Raw genomic sequence first — 19,264 nt, 5'->3', positions numbered from 1 at the left:
AAGTTCTAGGGCAATAGCCAAAAGACCAAGAAGTTCTAGAAAATAGCCACAACATAAAATAAAATCTGGGAACAATCAAAACTTCACTTAAGCCCATACTAGAAAGTTCATACTAGTCAGAAAAAAATCTTTAGATAGCAAGTCATAAGCTATTTGCTTTTATTTTACAGTTTTAATGAATTTATTTATTTGATTTCCTATCCTATAACTACATATAGTGAGAAGTAGCTTGAGACCAAAATTTAGGGGGTTTGAGTAGTAGGTTAAGTCTGGATACTAATAGGTAAGCAATGTGGAATCCTGAGGATTTTCAACAGGGGAACAACATACCAAAACAATTAAAAAATAATTTTATGAGGTATCTGTACATCCATGTTTATAGCAGCATCATTCATATAGCTAAAAGGTAAAAACAACCCAAATGTCCACCGATGGGATGGATAAACAAAATGTGGTATTATATAAACAATGGAATATTATGCAGCCTGAAAAAGGAAGGAACTTCTGACATAAGCTACCACATGGGTGAACCTTGGGGACATTGTGCTAAATGAAATATGCCAGCCACTACGGGAGAAATATTGTATGAGTGCACTTTATATGAAGTATCTATAGTAGTCAAACTCATAGAAACAAAAACCAGAAGAGTAGTTGCTAGAAGAGGGGGGGAATAGGAAATTGTTGTCTAATTAATAGGTACAGAGTTTTAGTTTTGCAAGATGAACAAGTTCTTGAGATTGTGGTACTATATATACACTTAAAATGGTTAAGATGGGAGGAGTTTGGGAGGCTCAGTCAGTTAAGCGTCCAACTCTTGATTTCAGCTCAAGTCATGATCTCGTGGTTCTTGAGTTCGAGCCCCATGTACAGCTCCGCGCTGACAGTGTGGAGCCTCCTTGGGATCCCCTCTCTCCCCTCTCTTTCTCTGCCCCTCCCCCACTCATATTCTTTCTCTCTCAAAAATAAATAAACTTCAAAAAAATGGTTAAGATGGTAAATTTTATGGTATGTGTATTTTCCCACAATTAAAAACTGTAAAATAAATTAATCAGAAATAATCTTATGGTAGCATGTAAGATGGATTACAGTAGAGAGAGAAATGGCCTGGGGAGATTTAATTGGACCCAAGAAAATCTACACAGAGCTCACCAGGAGGACAGACTCCTAGATAGGAGGAATTCATCCATCCTAAAAGGCAGCAAAAGTAGAAAGAGGAAGATAAACAAATACCTTAGTATTCATATTGACCTTTATCTAGTACTTCATGTTATTTTATCATATTTATTATTTATTATTTTTGATGTTATTTTTCACTATATCAATTGTTGCTGTCATGGTATTTAAAGTATTTATTTATTTTTTATTAAAAAATGTTTTTTTAATGTTTATTCATTTTTGAGAGAGAGAGAGAGAGAGAGCACAAGCAGGGAGGGGCAGAGAGAGGAAGACACCGAATCTGAAGCAGGCTCCAGGCTCCCAGCTGTCAGCACAGAGCCCGACATGGGGCTTGAACTCACGAACCACGAGATCATGACATGAGCCAAAGTCAGACGCTCAACCGACTGACCCACCCAGGGACCCCTTCAAGATATTTATTGTCTAAAAAACTGATTATATTCTCTAGAAGAAAAATAGCTATACATCTGTTATGGGACGAAGATTTAAAACAGTACATTATACTCAATAACAATAAACTATTACACTAAAAGGTAGAATAATTTCTATTTTAATTCTTTGGATGAGTTAATAATTGTATTATTCAGAGAAACTGCTTGTCTAATCATTAAAGTAGCCAAACTTAGAGTAAATTTACTTAATGACAAGTAGTTATCTATAAAATACAATGCTAGATTATTAATGTGTGAATATAAACACAAAGCAAGCTGTTTTATATTTTCTTTATTACTTATACTAATCTTAAAAAAAAAAAGTATTTCCAGTATTTCTAGAACTCCCTATATACCACAGCAATTGAGCAGCACACACATTTAGTCTATTCCTTCCTGAAATCCCACTAAATACAATTAAAGGGGATTTCTGAAAAACTTAACGGACTTTTTCTTTTAGCAGGAGTAGGTTTACATAGAAAAATGAGTAAGAACTATAGAGAACTCCCAAATACCCCTCTTTGCCTCTCCATAATATACCTTAATATTAACATCTTGCATTAGTAGGGTACATTTGTTACAAATGATGAGTCAATTCTGATACAATATTCCTTTAAAAAAATTTTTTTTAATGTTATTTATTTTTTGAGAGAGAGAGAGACAGAGAAACAAAGCACAAGAGGGGGAGGGGCAGAGAAAGAGGGAGATACAAAATCCGAAGCAGGATCCAGGTTCTGAGCTGTCGGCACAGAGCCCGAGGAGAGACCTGACTTGAATTCACAGACCATGAGATCATGACCTAAACCAAAATCAGACATTCAACTGACTGGGCCACCCAGGTGCCCCTAAGAATTGTTAGTTAGTCGCCCCTCAATACAGATACAATATTAGGAACTAAAATCCCAGTTCACTCCTTGTGTTGTATATTGTGAGTTTTGACAAATGTATGGCATATCTCTACCATTACTGATAGAGAATAATTTCACTCCTCTAAAAATCCCCTTTGCTCCACCTATTGATTCCTCCATCATTCAGGCCCTGGCCCTGACTTCTGGCAACCACTAATCATTTTACCATCTCCATGGAATCACACAGTATGTTGCTTTTTCAGACTGGCTTCTTTCACTTAGCAATATGCATTTAAGGTTTCACCATGTCTCTTTTGGCTTAAGGGCTTATTGTTTTTGTTTTATTGCTGAATAATATTTCAATGTCTGGATGTACCACAATTTTTTTTATCCATTCACTTACTGAAAGACTTCTTGGTTGCTTTCAAGTTTTGGCAATTATGAATAAAGTTTCTATAAACATCTGTGTGCAGGTCTTTGTGAGAACATAAGTTTTCAACTCCTTTGGGTAAATACCAAGGAGCACAACTGCTAGGTCATAGAGTAAGACTATGTTTAGCTTTGTACAAAACTGCCAACTGTCTTCCAAAGTCTCTGTACCATTTTTTATTCCTACCAACAATGAATGAGTTCCCATCGCTCTACATTTCTCTCCAGCATTTGGTACTGGTGTTTCGGATTTTATGCGTATTGTGGTATCTCCTTGTTTTAATTTGCAATTCCCTGATCACATAGGAAGTTGAGCACCTTTCATATTCTTTAAAAAAATTTTTTTTCATGTTTATTCATTTTGAGAGAAAGAGACAGAGAGAGAGAGAGGGAGGGGCAGTGAGAGAGGGAGATACCGAATATGAAGCAGGCTCCAGTCTCTGAGCTGTCAGCACAGAGCCTGATGCAGGGCTTGAACCCATGAACTGTGAGATTGTGACCTGAGACAAAGTTGGATGCTCAACCAGCTGAGCCACCCAGGAGCCCCAGCACCTTTCATATTCTTATTAGCCATCTGCATTTTTTCTTTGTGAGGTGTCTGTTCAGATCTGTTGCCCATTTTTTTTTTAATATATGAAATTTATTGTCAAATTGGTTTCCATACAACACCCAGTGCTCATCCCAAAAGGTGCCCTCCTCAATACCCATCACCCACCCTCCCCTCCCTCCCACCCCCATCAACCCTCAGTTTGTTCTCAGTTTTTAACACCCAATTAAAAATGGGCAACAGAGTTTATAGCAGCACTCTGTTGCCCATTTTTAATTGGGTTGGTTTCTTACTGTTGAGTTCTAAGAATTCTTTGAGGGGCACATGGGTGGCTCAGTCAGTTAGAGTCTGACTCTTGATTTCGGCTCAGGTCATGATCTCATGATTTGTGAGTTCAAGCCCCACGTCTAATGCGTGGAGCCTGCCTAGGATTCTCCCTCTCTCTCTCTCTGCCCTTCCCCTGCTTGCGCATTCTCTCTCTCTCTCTGTCTCTCTCTCTCTCTCTCAAAATAAATAAAAAACATTAAAAAAAATTCTTTGTATATTTTGGATACCAGTCCTTTATCTGATAAGTATTTCACGAAAGATTTTCTCCCAATCTGTGGCTTATCTTTTCATTCTCTTAACAGTGGGTGAAAATTAGTTTTATGTGTCACCTTAACTGGGCTAAAGGATGCCCAGATACCTGGCAAAACATTATTTCTGGGTGTGTCTGTGAGGATTTTTCTGGAAGAAAGTAGCATTATCAATAGAAAATGGCCTTGGGGTACCTGGGTAACTCAGTGGGTTAAGTGTCCAATTTCAACTTATGTCATAATCTTGTGGTTCGTAAGTTTGAGCCCTGCATCAGGCTGTCTGATGTCAGCACAGAGCCCACTTTGGAGCTTCTGTCCTTACGTTCCCTGTCCCTCCCCTGCTTGTGCTCTCTTTAAAAAAAAAAAGGGTGACTGGGGGGTTCAGTCGGTTAAGCATCTGACTTTGGCTCAAGTCATGATCTCAGTTCATGGGTTTGAGCCCCACATCAGGCTCTGTAGTGATGGCTTAAGAGCCTGGAACCTGCTTCGGATTCTGTGTCTGCCTCTCTCTCTGTCCCTCCCCCAGTCACGCCCTGTCTCTGTTTCTCAAACAAATAAAATAAAATAAAATAAAATAAAATAAAATAAAATAAAATAAAATAAAATAAAATAAAAATAAACATTAATAAATAAATATTTTTAAAAAAAGAAAGAAAATGGCCCTTGCTAACGTGAGTAGGCATCATCCAATCCAGTCAGGGCATGAAGAGAACAAAAATGTGGAAGAAGGGTGAATTTGCTTTCTGCTTGAATTGGGACATCCATCCTCTCCTGCTCTTGCACACTTGCACTCTGGGTTCTTGGGCCTTTGGACTCAGACTGAATTACACCAATGGCTTTCCTGGTTCTTCAGCTTGTAGACACCAGATCATAGGACTGGCCTTCATAGTGCACTAAGCCAATTCCTATAATCTAGCTACCTCTCTATCCATCTAACCATCCATTCATCTAACCAACCACCCATCCATCTATCCATCCATCTACCTATCCATCTATCCACCCATCATCTATCCTACTATTTCTGTTTTCCTGGAGACCCTATTACAAGTGTCTTTTTTCAGAGCAGAAGTTTTTAATTTTCATGAAGTTCAACTTATCAATTTTTTTGTTTTCTGTATTGTGCTCTTGGTGCTGTATCTAAGAAGTCATCAGCAAACTTTAAAGGGGATTGATTGATAGATTGATTGTAAGTAATCTCTACCCCCACTGTGGGGCTTGAACTCACGACCCCAAGATCAAGAGTCACATGCTCTACTGACTGAGCCAGCCAGGAGACTCTAAAGGGGACTTTTAAACAGCATAATCCTGGGGCACCTGGGTGGCTCAGTCAGTTGAGCATCCAACTCTTGGTTTCAGCTTAGGTCATGATCTCATATTTCATGGGTTCAAGCCCCATGTCAGGCTGTGCGCTGACTGTGTGGAGCCTACTTGGGATTCTCTCTGTCCCTCTCTCTGTCTCTGCCCCTCCCCTGCTTGTGTGCGCTCTCTCTCTCTCTCTCTCTCTCTCAAAATACATAAATAGGAGCACTGGGGTGGCTCAGTCGGTTAAGCATCTGACTTTGGCTCAGGTCATAATCTCACAGTTCGTGGGTTCAAGCCCTGCATCGGGCTCTGTGCTGACATCTCGGAGCCTGGAGCCTGCTTCGGATTCTGTGTCTCCCTCTCTCTCTGCCCCTTGTCCACTCACACTCTGTCTCTCTCTCTCAAAAACAAACATTAAAAAAATTTTTTTAATAATAAATAAATAAACATTAAAAATGTTTCTAATAAACAAAAAGCATAATCCTGGGGTGCCTGAGTGGCTCAGTCAGTTATGCATCTGACTCTTGGGTTTTGGCTCATGTCATGATCTCATGGTTTCGTGAGTTCAAGCCCTGCGTCAGGCTCTGTACTGGCAGTACAGAGCGTCCTTGGGATTCTCTCTCTCTCCCTCTCTGCCCCTCCCCTATTCATGCTGTCTCTGTCTCTCTCAAGTAAATAAATACACTTAAAGATAAAAATAAATAAAAATAAAGAGCATAATCCTACAAGAAAGAACAGAGAAGAGCAACTACAACAAAATTTTGGAGGCTGGCAAACAGAAAGAGGAGTGAAATGACTTAGCAGACTTAAGAAAAATGGGGAGGGTAAAATCCCAGCCAATCCATATTACAGAATACTGAAGAGGATGAGCAAATTAGAGGCACCAGTTACCTCTGGGAGTGGGAGTAAAACACACAGCTAAAATGAAGAGGCTGGCTGAAAGTCTCTTCCAGCATTTCCCACACCCAGCAGCCAGTGACTGCCCCACCCTCAACCCAGCAAAAGATTCATATCCGCTCTCATCCCACTCAACTGGTAGAAGAGCCAGTGATGTCCCTAATTCAGTCCTTCTGTCAGGTTGGTTGTTCAGGACCATTTATTTCCACCTGGCTGCTTTGGCACTGTAACCAGCTTAACATCCTTTAAACACATGCTAAAAAGTTTGGTCGCAAAACCATGACGAGAAATTTCTTTCACTCCTCCTACTGACCTACTTAGTACTAAAGATAGGAATCTGTTCATCCTTCTCTAGGCACAAAATGTTCACCTTCTGAAAAAGCCTTTACACTTCATACTGTTTCTGGGACAGTCTCTCAGACTCCTTCGACACAGTCTAAAGTCTGAAAATCCTGATGTCAAAGATCCTAGTTATTAATAACTGGAAGAATGGAAAATAAATCTGTTATAAAATAAAACTAAACCTGATTAAACAGGATAAGATACTAGGACCACTAGGCTGGAAAAAGATGAAAACAGACAGTACATTAGTTTATAAGGCAGGAGCACCAATTTTTCATGAAAAGAGAAATCTAAGTGGGTTGTTTTTTTTTTGTATTTTTTTAAATGTTTATTTATTTTGGAGAGAGAGAGAGAGAGAGAGCAGGGGAGGGGAGTGGCAGAGAGAAAGGGAGACACAGAATCTGAAGCAGGCTCCAGGCTCTGAGCTGTGAGCAAAGAGCCCAATGTGGGGCTCAAACCCACAAACCGCAAGTTCATGACCTGAGCCGAAGTCAGACGCTCAACTGACTGAGCCACCCAGGTGCCCCTGAAATCTAAGTGTTTCTTAAGAACAGATTGTGAAATAGAAAATTAACTTACAAGAAACCGAAAAGAGACTCCAAAACAGGACTGAGGATTCTAGGATGCAGAAGACTTTGTCTTTGGAAAAGGAGCCCCAGAACTGATAAAGGAGACAAAGTATTTCAGAAAGTCTACTACTGTTTTAAAAGAAAAACTCGAATGAAAACTCTGCTAATAAAAATTTGAAGGCAGTCTGCCAGTAATTGTTCAGCCTACAGGAGAGAGGAGGAGACAGCTACAGTGTGAAAAGTTTTGGCTTCTAATCAAACCACTGAGGATTTCCTGAGAAATGCAAGTACATTTTGATCAGATGAATCAAATCAATGTTTAGGTACACCAGAACATAGGATTCTGTAAGTCTAGCCTGCCTATTTCTTCTTTTAGTAAAGTCTTGGAGATAACATATTTTATTCAGTAACAATCATATTGTTTTATAGGTCATAAAGCCAAAATTTAGCTTTTATGTGGAAAATAGCCAATGTGAAGATGACCAAGACTTTGTGAACCACCTCAAGGTTAAAGATTTATATTTCTGAAAAGTAGCATTTTAAAAAAAATGTTTGTTTATTTTATTTTTCAGAGAGAAAGAGCAAGCACAAGTGAGGGAGGGGCAGAAAAGAGGAAGACAGAGAATCCCAAGCAGGCTCCACACTGCCAGCACAGAGCCCCACACGGGGCTTGAACTCAAGAACTGTGACCTGAGCCAAAACCCAGAGTTGGACGCTCAACGGATTGAGCCACCCAGGTTCCCTGAAGAGCAGCATTTGAGAACATCTTGTCCTTGCTGAACTCCGTACTGCCCACAATGCCGTTTGTGAAAGAATGGGCTCGTGTTCTCTCTCTGGACTTAATCATTATTTATTTAGCTTTCACTTCCCACAGTGAACTGCCTAAAACTATCAGAAGCATCTAGTGAGGTCTTGAGAACAAACTTCCTCCTCCTTATTTACTCATTCTGATGATCAGCACTTTTTTCAGCTCTAGATGTTGAAACTAAATCAAGGTAGTAAAACAGAAAAAAAGGATGTTTCCCCTCTCATGTCAAATAAACTTTATGTCGAAATGAAAGACGATCCAAAAAGAGATTCCACTACATACCACCAGAATAGTTAATATTAAAAAGACTGACTCCACCAATGTTGGTGAGGATGTGGAACAACAAAACCGCTCATATACTGCTGGTGTATTTAATTTGTTAATACAGTATTAATTTACTGATAATAGTATTCATTTAAGTGGCACAATCACTTTGGGAAAAAAGTCTAGCAGTTCTTGGAAAACTAAACCTGTTTCTTTTAAAGATTTTATTTTTAATAATCTCTACACCCAGTGTGACACTTGAACCTATAACCCCAAGATCAAGAGTCATATGCTCTACCATCTGAGCCAGCCAGGCACCCCCAAAACTAAACTCTTAGACCCTGCAATTCCACACCTAGGAATTTACCCAAGAAAAATGAAAATATACGTCTATAAAGGGGTGTACAAAAATATTCATAGTAACTCTATTAATATTAATTAATATTAACTCTGAACTGGAATTAACTGCTAAACTCTAACTTTATTAACATTAACTCCCATCAATGGGAAAATAGACAACGAAACTGTGATATATTCATATAACACCGTACCATTCAGCAATAAAGGATAAAAAATTTTTGATATATGCAACAAGATAAATGAATCTCAAAACTTTAGGCTGAGTAAAATAATTCTACCACAAGAGTACATATAATTACATTTATACAAAGTTTTAGAATAGTTAAAACTGGGGCGCCTGGGTGGCTCAGTCGGTTAAGCGGCCGACTTCGGCTCAGGTCATGATCTCGCTGTCCGTGAGTTCGAGCCCCGCATCGGGCTCTGTGCTGACAGCTCAGAGCCTGGAGCCTGTTTCAGATTCTGTGTCTCCCTCTCTCTGACCCTCCCCTGTTCATACTCTGTCTCTTCCTGTCTCAAAAATAAATAAAACGTTAAAAAAAAATTAAAAGAAAAAAAAACTGATCTATACTAGAAAGTCAGAACAGTGGTAACCTTCAAAGGTGGGAGAAAGAATTGACTGAGAAGGGGCACAAGAAGACTTTCCAGGGTGATGGCGATGTTCTTTATCCTGATATGCTTGGGTTACAAAACTATATCCACTTGTCAAAGTTTATGATTTGTGCCTTTTATTATATGTAAATATTTCCTCAAAAGGAAAAAAAAAACTACAATGAATCACCCAACTACTTATTTATATACATGCTTAAGTATTTAGGAGGGAAATATATTATCTGCAATTCACTTTGAAGTGTATCCAAAAAAAAGTAAGAGGGAGTAATGGATGGATAGATGGGTCAATCTGTGCTAAAGCAAGTATAGTAAAATGTTCATGGAGAATCTAGGTGGTGGGAAAATGAATGTTGACTATAGAATTCTTCTGACCTTGCTACATGCTGGAAGATTTTCCACAATAAAATGTTAGTAAAAAAAAAAAAAAAAAAAAAATGATGGGAAACCACATGCCTACCAAGGGCTTAAAAACCATATTAAGTATTTTCCACATTAGGAACATTCAGGCCTATTTCTTGCTCTGAGTTTTACAAGAGACTGTGTTGAAGATTAAAGTTTTCAAACAGAAATATGGTCAGTTATATAAAACTGCAACTTGATAAATGTTTTGCTCACAGATGTCCTAACGAGACCTGTTTTTACTGTTACCACAATGGACTATTTTTTAACATGGCTTTAAATGTTGCAGCTATGTTACTTGTCATGACATTTTCCTGTGACAGAGCTAAGATAAACTTAAGGATCAAAGAGCTTCAGGTGATTTTATAGATATTATCTTATTTATCCTTGAAGTAGTTCTAAAAGACTCCAGTTGAGCAAGCGTTATTATGTCAATTTTACAGACAGAGAAAACAGGACAGGGGAATTAAGGGATGTATTTAAGGTCCTAAGGACATGGCCCCTATAATAACAGTATACTGAAAGCTTACTATGTCAATTTTACAATCATTCTCTTATTTAATCTGCACATAAGCTTTCATTTTATATAGGAGGAAACCAAGGTTTACAGAAAACAAATAGCTTGGCTAAAGTTACAAAGCCCATCATCCTAACTTCTATCTAATTAGTTAATGGGTTCTGAACACTTAGCAGTTCTGACTGCTAAGACATACAAGATAGATGTTCACATTCTTGTGGACATAACTGAAGTTATGCATAATCTTGCCAGGTACTTGTAATTCTACTTCTTCTCTTTTTGTCTAGTCAGCACACTGAAATGCAAGTAAGAGTGATATAGAAATAACTTTGAATCTCTTCCAATTTATATTTTATAAAAAGCAAACTATCTACAAATTTTAGTACTTCAAGTAATATGAGAAACAAATTACTTTGCAGCATTAAGACTGAGAATCTGCAATCGCCTGAATCTTTTAAGACCTTTCCTTGTATTTTATAACACGGTTCAGAAGACTAACACATCTTACTGAAGAGCAAGGTGTAATACAATTCTTGTATCCCAAACTGCCCTCTCCAATTGGTTTTGAAGGCCTATTTCAAACCTGATCATGCACCCAGTGTCTTTAGCATTTACCATTTATGCTACAGAGAATGCAGCCCCAAGTTTTAATGAGCTCTAAAAGATGTCTAGGTAGAAGATAAAGTAGCACAACCTTCAATAATACAGCCAAGTCACATCACCTTCCTCCTTCTCTTTCTCCCCACTCCCGACACCCCAGAGTTCTACAGAAACTTTATAATACTTTAGCTTTTTCTCTAATATCCAGCTATATCAGCAGCACTAAGGGTGCTGTAGACTGAATGCTTGTGCCCCCCCACATTCATATGTTAATACCCTAACCCTCAATGTGATAATATTAGGACATGGGGCCTTTGGGAGGTGATAAGTCCATGACAGCAGAGACTTCACGAATGGGATATGTGTTCTTATAAGAGAGACTCCAGAGAGCTCTCTAGACTCTTCCGCTGTGTGAGGACATAGCAGGAAGATAGCCACCTATGAATCAGGAAGCTGGCCCTCACCAGACACTAAATCTGCCAGCGCCTTATCTTAGATTCCTATCCTGTCCCAGAAATGTGAAAAATAAATTTCTGTTGTTTATAAGCCATTCGGTCTATGGTATTTTGTTACAGCAGCCAAAACAGACTAAGACAACAAATAGTCTATTCTCATTCTCAGAAACGATTTACAATGAAGAGACTTAGCCTGAAAACTTTGGTCAGCCTGACAACCAGTTGATAAATTTAGTTGCTGTTCGCTCTTTATCACATTGTTTCTCTATTCTAGTTCCTTCTTTGTGGTCCCTACTAATTTTTTTAGGTCCATGATTAACCAAAGGCTCTATATAAGTATATCTCATTTGAAGAAAAAAATTAATTTTGGCTTAAGAGGCAGAAGTGATTCTTTACAAATTAAATTCTTACTTTATGAAAAAAATAGAGCATTTCATTAAAGACTAACGTTTACTGTATTTTGATATGATTTAACATGCACACAATCTTTCAAAAATAAACCTATATGTAACTCGAAACAATTTCTATAATATCTTGAACTTTTAAAAGAAAGCAAACTGAGCCTGGGTGGCTCAGTCAGCTAAGCAGCTGCCTTCGGCTCAGGTCATGATTTCACAGTTCGTGGGTTCAAGCTCCACATCAGGCCTCTCTGCTGTCTGTGCAGAGTCTGCTTAGGATCCTCTGTCCCCCTTTCTCTCTGTCCCTCCCCCTCTTCTCTCTCTCTTTCTCTCAAAAATAAATAAATTAAAAAAGAAAAAAAAAGCAATTATCCAATCCAGAGGTGCCAGGGTGGCTCAGTCCGTTAATCGTCCAACCTCAGCTCAGGTCATGATCTCACAGTTTGTGAGTTCGAGCCCATATGGGGCTCTCTGCCATCAGTGTGGAACAGAGCTTGCTTCAGATCCTCTGTTCCCCCCCTCTCTCTACCACTCCTCTGCTCTCTCTCTCTCTCAAAAAATAAATAAATTAACACTGATACTGAATCAGTAATTACATTGGTTGCTTTAAAATTAGATTGGGGGCACTGACTGGCTTGGGCAGTGAAGCATGTAACTCTCGGTCTTGGGGCTGTGTGAGCCCCACATTTGGTGTGGAGATTACCTGAAAATAAAATCTTAAAAAAAAAATTATTCAATCCAGCTCTCTCTTTTTACAAATAAGGAAACTCAAGGGGCGCCTGGGTGGCTCAGTCGGTTGGGTATCCAACTTCAGCTCACATCATGATCTCACAGTTCGGTTCATGAGCTCAAGCCCCACATCAGGCTCTGTGCTGTCAACAGAGCCAGCTTTGCATCCTCTGTCTCCCTCTCTCTCTGTCCCTCCCTCACTTGCACTCTCTCTCTCAAAAATAAACAAACTTTAAAAAAAATAATATGGAAACTCAAGAGACATTAACTTGCCAGGATCACATTGCTAGTTGATGCAGCCATACCTATGATCAAATCTCTGACTCTATACACTAGCCACAATATAAGGAGTTTCCATCTAAGGGGACATTTAAAAAAAATTAACAAGATTTTTAAAAATTATAGAGTAATTTCATATTGAGAGAAGGACTAACACTCCAGAAAATATAAAATGAAGAGCAGAAGCCCTTCCTCTCCTACCTTCTAATCCTTTTTTTTTTTATTTTTTTTTTATTTTTGGGACAGAGAGAGACAGAGCATGAACGGGGGAGGGGCAGAGAGAGAGGGAAACACAGAATCGGAAACAGGCTCCAGGCTCCGAGCCATCAGCCCAGAGCCTGACGCGGGGCTCGAACTCACGGACCGTGAGATCGTGACCTGGCTGAAGTCGGACGCTTAACCGACTGCGCCACCCAGGCGCCCCTCCTACCTTCTAATCCTATTTCACTCCCTGGTAGTAACCACCATTAAATTTCCTGCCTGTTTTTCCAAAATATTTCTATATAAGTACATGTACATATGTGTGTGAAGTAATTTAAATATGGAACTCCAAAGATTATTCACTCATCTCAGGCTGATGTTTTCCTCCGTATAATACAGTCAACAGTCATATTATTAAAAATATACATAAGTTATATTGCAACATGTCCTTAAGTTTATAAAGCTGTAAATGATGTTCTTCTTAGGTACAGCTCACCTGTTTTCCAGATCCGGCATGCTTAGGTTTCTAGCAGCAAAGCACATTTTGAGAGGGATGACCTTCCTGTCCTTGGTGCTGTTCTGGTGTTTTGGAGAACCAGAGTCCTCACTGCCACTAAAGCTTGGTGACTGAGGAGATGCACCTTCCCACGGTAGATCTGATACTAATGATGGCTTCTTGATATATGGTGTTACTTCTCGGATGAACTTGACTATGAACAAAAATCAAAGAAGAAGGTTACTGTTTTTGCTTCCTATGAAAAAATGACAACTGAAATACACACATACACATAATATCTGCCAGGAAGTGAAAAAAATACACTAAGTTAAAGAGCTAGCACACAGAATCTTAGGATTGGAGGGTATTTTGAGGCCACATAATCCAAACGAAATACCACTACTATGTTCTAAAAAGTTTAACTTTTGAGCTTTTGCATGTATTGTTCCTTCTGCTTAGGACTCCTCTCTTTCTGTCTGTCTGGTCAACTCTACTCCAAAGTCACCTCCTCGGCAACCTTTCCTGTCAACTCTCTGCAGGGTATTACCATTACACCTCTATAACAACCTCTTGGCACCCTGGGTTGTAATCCTTGCTAATACTTCCGTTTGCTTGCTGGGTCTGAGTTCCCTAAGGGCGGAATTATGATTTATTCTGTCTTAATATCCAACACCTAGAGCAGTGTGTGCTCAATATATGTTTGAATAAATGAGTAAAGAAATAAATGAACAATTAAATACTTGAATTATTTCCATAGTTAACCAGTCACAAATGAATCTTCTGGTGATAGATTCCGTACCTCCTGAGACAGTGCTACCTAGCTTTAGACAACTCAACATTTACAAACTTCTTGAAACTTCCACCATTGGTTTGCCTACCCACTGAAGCCATACAGAAAAAAACTTAATCTTGGGGCGCCTGGGTGGCTCAGTCGGTTGAGCGTGTGACTTCGGCTCAGGTCATGATCTCGCGGTCTGTTTGATTCCCGCGTCGGGCTCTGTGCTGACAGCTCAGAGCCTGGAGCCTGTTTCAGATTCTGTGTCTCCCTCTCTCTCTTCCCCTCCCCCGCTCATGCTCCATCTCTCTCTCTCTCTCTTTCTGTCAAAAATAAACATTTAAAAAAATTTTTTTAAAAAAGAAAACAACTTAATCTCTTCCACATGAGGATACTTCAATTATCTAAAGACTGAGATTATTTTTCTCTCTCTTCTCCCAACTAAGCTAAGTATCTCTAGTTCAATTCAATTCAACACAATGAATAGCTTTAGCTACCTACCATGTGTCAGTAATTAGGCTAGCCACTAAAAATACAGTAACAAATGAAGCAAGAACCCTGCCCTCACAGAATGCCCCATCTAGTAAGGGAGACAGCTATGTAAACATCATTACAGATTTGAAAACAAGTACAAAAATAAAGTGTATTCAAGATAAGGTATTTTGATTAATGGTAGCCCCAAATTCAAACACAGCTTTAGTAGATGGAAAACTTTTTTCTTTTTAAGTTCATTTTTAGGACTCATAAAATACTTCTTTTACCTCAGTCATGACTGGCGACTGCTGTCATTTGAGGCATAGGGTTCTTGTTTCAAAAACCAGATAAACCGCAGTTTATTAAAATTTCAAATCGCATTAAAAATGTAAATAGTTGAATGCAGACGCATCAGTTATCATTACCTCTGCTATCACGATCTATCAGTATTCTACTTCCCTCTCAAATTCTAATGTGGTAGGTCATCAGAGTAGTATCATGGGAATCGAAAAACTAGAAAGATGATCATTATCAATGTTTATCAATATCATAATAGTCAGTATTAATATTCTACAGCATTAGAAGCTTTACAAGCCTAAGAAACTAATAACAAATAGATTACTAAATCTAAAAAATAATTTCAGATGTTTCTAAAAACATGCTTAACAGTATTTAAAATATTTTGTCTTTTGAACTAATGTACACACACAAAACAAAATTCAAAAAGTATAAAAGATTTTATAGTAAAAACTCTAGATTTCTAGCAGCCCAGTTCCCATCCCTTGAGGCAACCATATGGTCTTTGAGGGATATGCTAGATATGCTAAGCGTATGTAAAAATAAACACACACACGTGTACATTACTTCACATAATGGTAGTGTATAATAACTACTGTTCTGCACCTTGCTTTTTTCATTTAATAATATTGGTAAGTCTTTTATAAGCCCATTCTACAGCTCATTCTACAGCATGCTTTGGACTCAGATGGACCTGGATCAAATACCAACTGTGTTTTCCAACTCAGTTACTAGACTTCACTTGACTGTTCTAAGGTCCTCACCTATAAAATGGAAGCAACACTAAACAAGTAAAAACTTCAGGCATATACTAAAAATTCAATAAATAATACATGCCTTTCTTTTCCTTCTCTAAATTGAACAGTTAGAAAAGTTAAAAAATTTTAACAGCCATCAGTAGAAAAATGAAATTATTTTCTTGTAAATTATTAAACAAGATCTGCTGAAATTAAGCATAATCCTAGAAAATGTAACAATGTTAATGCCAGCATGTAGATACAGTTTATGGGTGTTTCTGTATGTGTGTGGGTGCTTTCTATGCATAGTTGTAATATGTGCATTTCCAGGTGGAGAAGGTAAAAGCTAGCTGCCTCGGGTCACCAAGGAGATTTTTTCATCCTAGAAAAATGAGCAGAGGTGCAGCCAGTATATCCCTTGAGTGGCTGACTCAGGCATTTCAGTACATTTTTTAGTTTTATGCTTTCAAGAAAGAATTAGATCACAAGAACTTTAGCAGAAATTCCTAAGTTTCCAGTCACTGCCAATGGTAGAGATTTGTTTTCTCAACATTTAAGACACTATAACCACTATTGGGCTACCAATGAAAGGAAATTATAGGCATTCTAAATGACTACTCTTGAATATTATAGTGGCTGGAAAAGGACCCTTCACGATATACTCAGAAGTTTATTCAGTAACACAGTCGATCACTGAACTGATGACTGCACGTATGTTTAAACTGACATACGTAAAGAGCCTATTTCATGGCCTTATGAAAGAGCAGTAGTTTCACTTGAGTTGATGACAATGATGTCCATATCCCAATCTAACTGGTCATCCATAATGGGTAAAGAACTGTTTCTTTTCTTTCTTTTTTTTTTTTTAAGTTTATTTATTTACTTAGTAGGGGGAGGGGTAGAAAGAGAGGGGGAAAGAAAGAGAATCCCAAGCATTAACAGCACGGAGCCTGACGCAGGGCTTGATCTTACCGACTGTGAGACCATGACCTGAGCCAAAATCAAGAGTTGGACACTTAACAGAGCCAACCATGTACCCCTAGACATCTGTTTCTAATTTACCTGAGATTTGGGAAAGGTGGGGAGTTAACAGTGTTCTGTTTTAGTCTTATTAGACCTCTCCAGTTACCACAGTACTTTAAAATGGACACCTGGCTAGATAAGTAGACTCTACTACACCCCTTCATGGCAGTCAGGTCGACTCAGAACTCAATATATTTCACAATCTCATTTTGCCTGATAGCTGAAAATCATCCTCAAAATGTTTAATTAAACACTATTTGTAGTGTTTTAGGTGTTTAGATGTTTATCACACTTACTGAAAATGAAAGAGGCTTCCCTGCACCCTAAGAGCATCATTATAACCCTTTTGTCATTAGAGTGACAAAAACACATACATGTACTGTATATGCCTCTGGAGAGATGTCTGGAAGGATTTTCATCAAAATACCAACAGTGCTTATATATAGGTGTAAGACTGCCTTCTTTTTATAATATAGTTCTATATATTTGACATTCTCATGAATCCATATAATTTATAAAACTTAAGAAATGAAGATAATTTATTCTGAAACCTTGCTCAAACTTTAAAGATGGAACCACCTTAAATTAAAATCTTGATGAGCTTCAAAAACTATAATGCATTGGATGGGATCCAAGATCCAACTGATTCTTACCGAATTCCATGCTCAGGGTTATAGGAGGCCCATGTATTTTAATGAGGTACTCTGCTTTCCTGCTTTGGGGCATTAGGCAACATCGGATTTTGAGCTGAATGCCATTTTATGATTTTTTTTTCATAATGCAGACATAACTTACGCTGTAAACACCAGTGTTCTAGTAAATCAATCACCTTCTCCTCCAAACACCTTTTCTTCCAAACATCTCTCATACCGTAATTATCTTCCTGTTTATCTCTAACACTTATCCTTTTCTTACCTAACCTGGTGACCTTTACTATGAGTTTAACTGAAACCAATGAATCAGACAATGCGGGCAGAATGGTGCCATTATTTTCCTAGATGGCCACCAGAAACATTAGGGAGGAATTATTTACTTTCAGTAAAAAGTCTTTTACATTCTCAACTTGCTGGTGTCTTTCAGCTCAAGTATCCTGTCATCTGGGGTTTGAGTAGACTGCACAATCTAGGGATTGGCACTATAAACCCTAAACATATTCAGAGTGATTATGGTTCCACTATACCTTTCTATTTTAAAGCAACATTGCATATTCACTAATTCACTGCACTCCTGGTATATGCCAGGAACTGTTTTAGCAACTTAGAATAATAAATCCATGAACAAGACATACAAAAAAAAAAAAAAAAAAAAAAGGATAAATGTAATTAATAAGTAGAATACTACTTGGTGATAAAAAGTAATGAACTATTGATACACTGAGCAACTTAGATGAATCGCAAAGATATGCTGAGTAAAAGAAGCCAGTGTTGAAAGGTTACATTCTAACGATCCCATTATTGAAAAGACAAAAATATGTGACTAAGAACAGATGAGTGGTTGCCAGGGTTAGGAATGGGAAAGATGTGATTCATTTTTTGGAGGATGGAACTGTTCTGTATTATGACTGTGGTGGTCATTATAATTTATACGTGTGTTAAAACTCAAAACTGTAGGGGCGCCTGGGTGGCTCAGTCGGTTGAGCGCCGACTTCGGCTCAGGTCACGATCTCGCGGTCCGTGAGTTCGAGCCCCGCATCGGGCCCCTGTGCTGACAGCTCAGAGCCCGGAGCCTGTTTCGGATTCTGTGTCTCCCTCTCTCTGACCCTCCCTCATTCATGCTCTGTCTCTCTGGGTCTCAAAAATAAAAATAAACGTTAAAAAAAAAAAAAAAATTAAAAAAAAAAAAACAAACAAAAAACTCAAAACTGTATACCATAAGATGGGGAAAAAAGGCAGTTTTACTGCATGATAATTAAAAGATAAGAAAAAAAAGTAAATTATATAGTATGTTTTAAGATGTTAGGTGTTACGGAAAAAAAACAGTAAGAGAAGGCAGATCAGGAATGCTGCAAGGGGGGGTTCATTTGCAATTTTATTTTATTTTTTTCAATTTGCAATTTTAAATACGGTGGTTAGGGTAAGCCTCATTAAGAAGACATTTGAACGAAGACTTAAAGGTGGTGGGGGAGTTAGTTATGCAGATATCTGGGAGAAGCATTTCATAGGGAGAACAGTGTCAAAGCAGTAAGGAAAGTCAGTGTGACTAGTACAGGGTAATCGAGGGAGAAAGAGTAGAAAGTGGGGTCACAGAGACAGTGGGAGTGGGAGGCAGATCATGTAGTGACTTTTAGGTTCACTGTAAGCACTTTTGGCTTTTATTCTGAAATGGTAATACATAAGGAGTTTTGAAGCAAAGGAGTGACATGATTTAACTTGTATTTTAATCGTCCTCACTAGTATACTGAAAATAGAATGAAAGAGGAAAAAGGCAAAAGGAGGAAGATCAATTATTAGTGACAGATTACCGAGGCACCTGAGTGGCTCACCCAGTTAAGCACTGACTTGATATCGGCTCAGGTTGTGATCTTGCGGCCATGAGATTGAGCCCCGCAACAGGCTTGTGCTGGGTGTGGAGCCTGCTTGAGATTCACTCTCTTTCTTTCTCTGACCCTCTCCCCTACTCACACTCTCTCTCTCAAAATAAATGAAAGGAAGGAAGGAAGGAAGGAAGGAAGGAAGGAAGGAAGGAAGGAAGGAATGGGGCGCCTGGGTGGCTCAGTCGGTTGAGCAT

General features: G+C 38.5%; 1 protein-coding gene across 2 annotated transcripts in view; it reads right to left on the bottom strand.

Moving 5' to 3' along the window:
* Nucleotides 1-19,264, bottom strand: part of SNTB2 (syntrophin beta 2) — a 107,026-nt gene that overhangs the window by 47,358 nt on the left and 40,404 nt on the right. For both annotated transcript variants that reach the window (XM_053906600.1, XM_053906599.1), the window contains exon 2: nucleotides 13,232-13,445. In XM_053906600.1, coding sequence (XP_053762575.1) covers nucleotides 13,232-13,445 — 214 coding nt within the window. The remainder of the gene's footprint in view (nucleotides 1-13,231; nucleotides 13,446-19,264) is intronic.

Source organism: Panthera pardus, unplaced genomic scaffold (assembly GCF_024362965.1).
Source record: "Panthera pardus isolate Hobbes unplaced genomic scaffold, ASM2436296v1 HiC_scaffold_19, whole genome shotgun sequence".
Lineage (NCBI taxonomy): Eukaryota > Metazoa > Chordata > Mammalia > Carnivora > Felidae > Panthera > Panthera pardus.
This window is presented reverse-complemented; position numbering and strand designations above follow the sequence as displayed.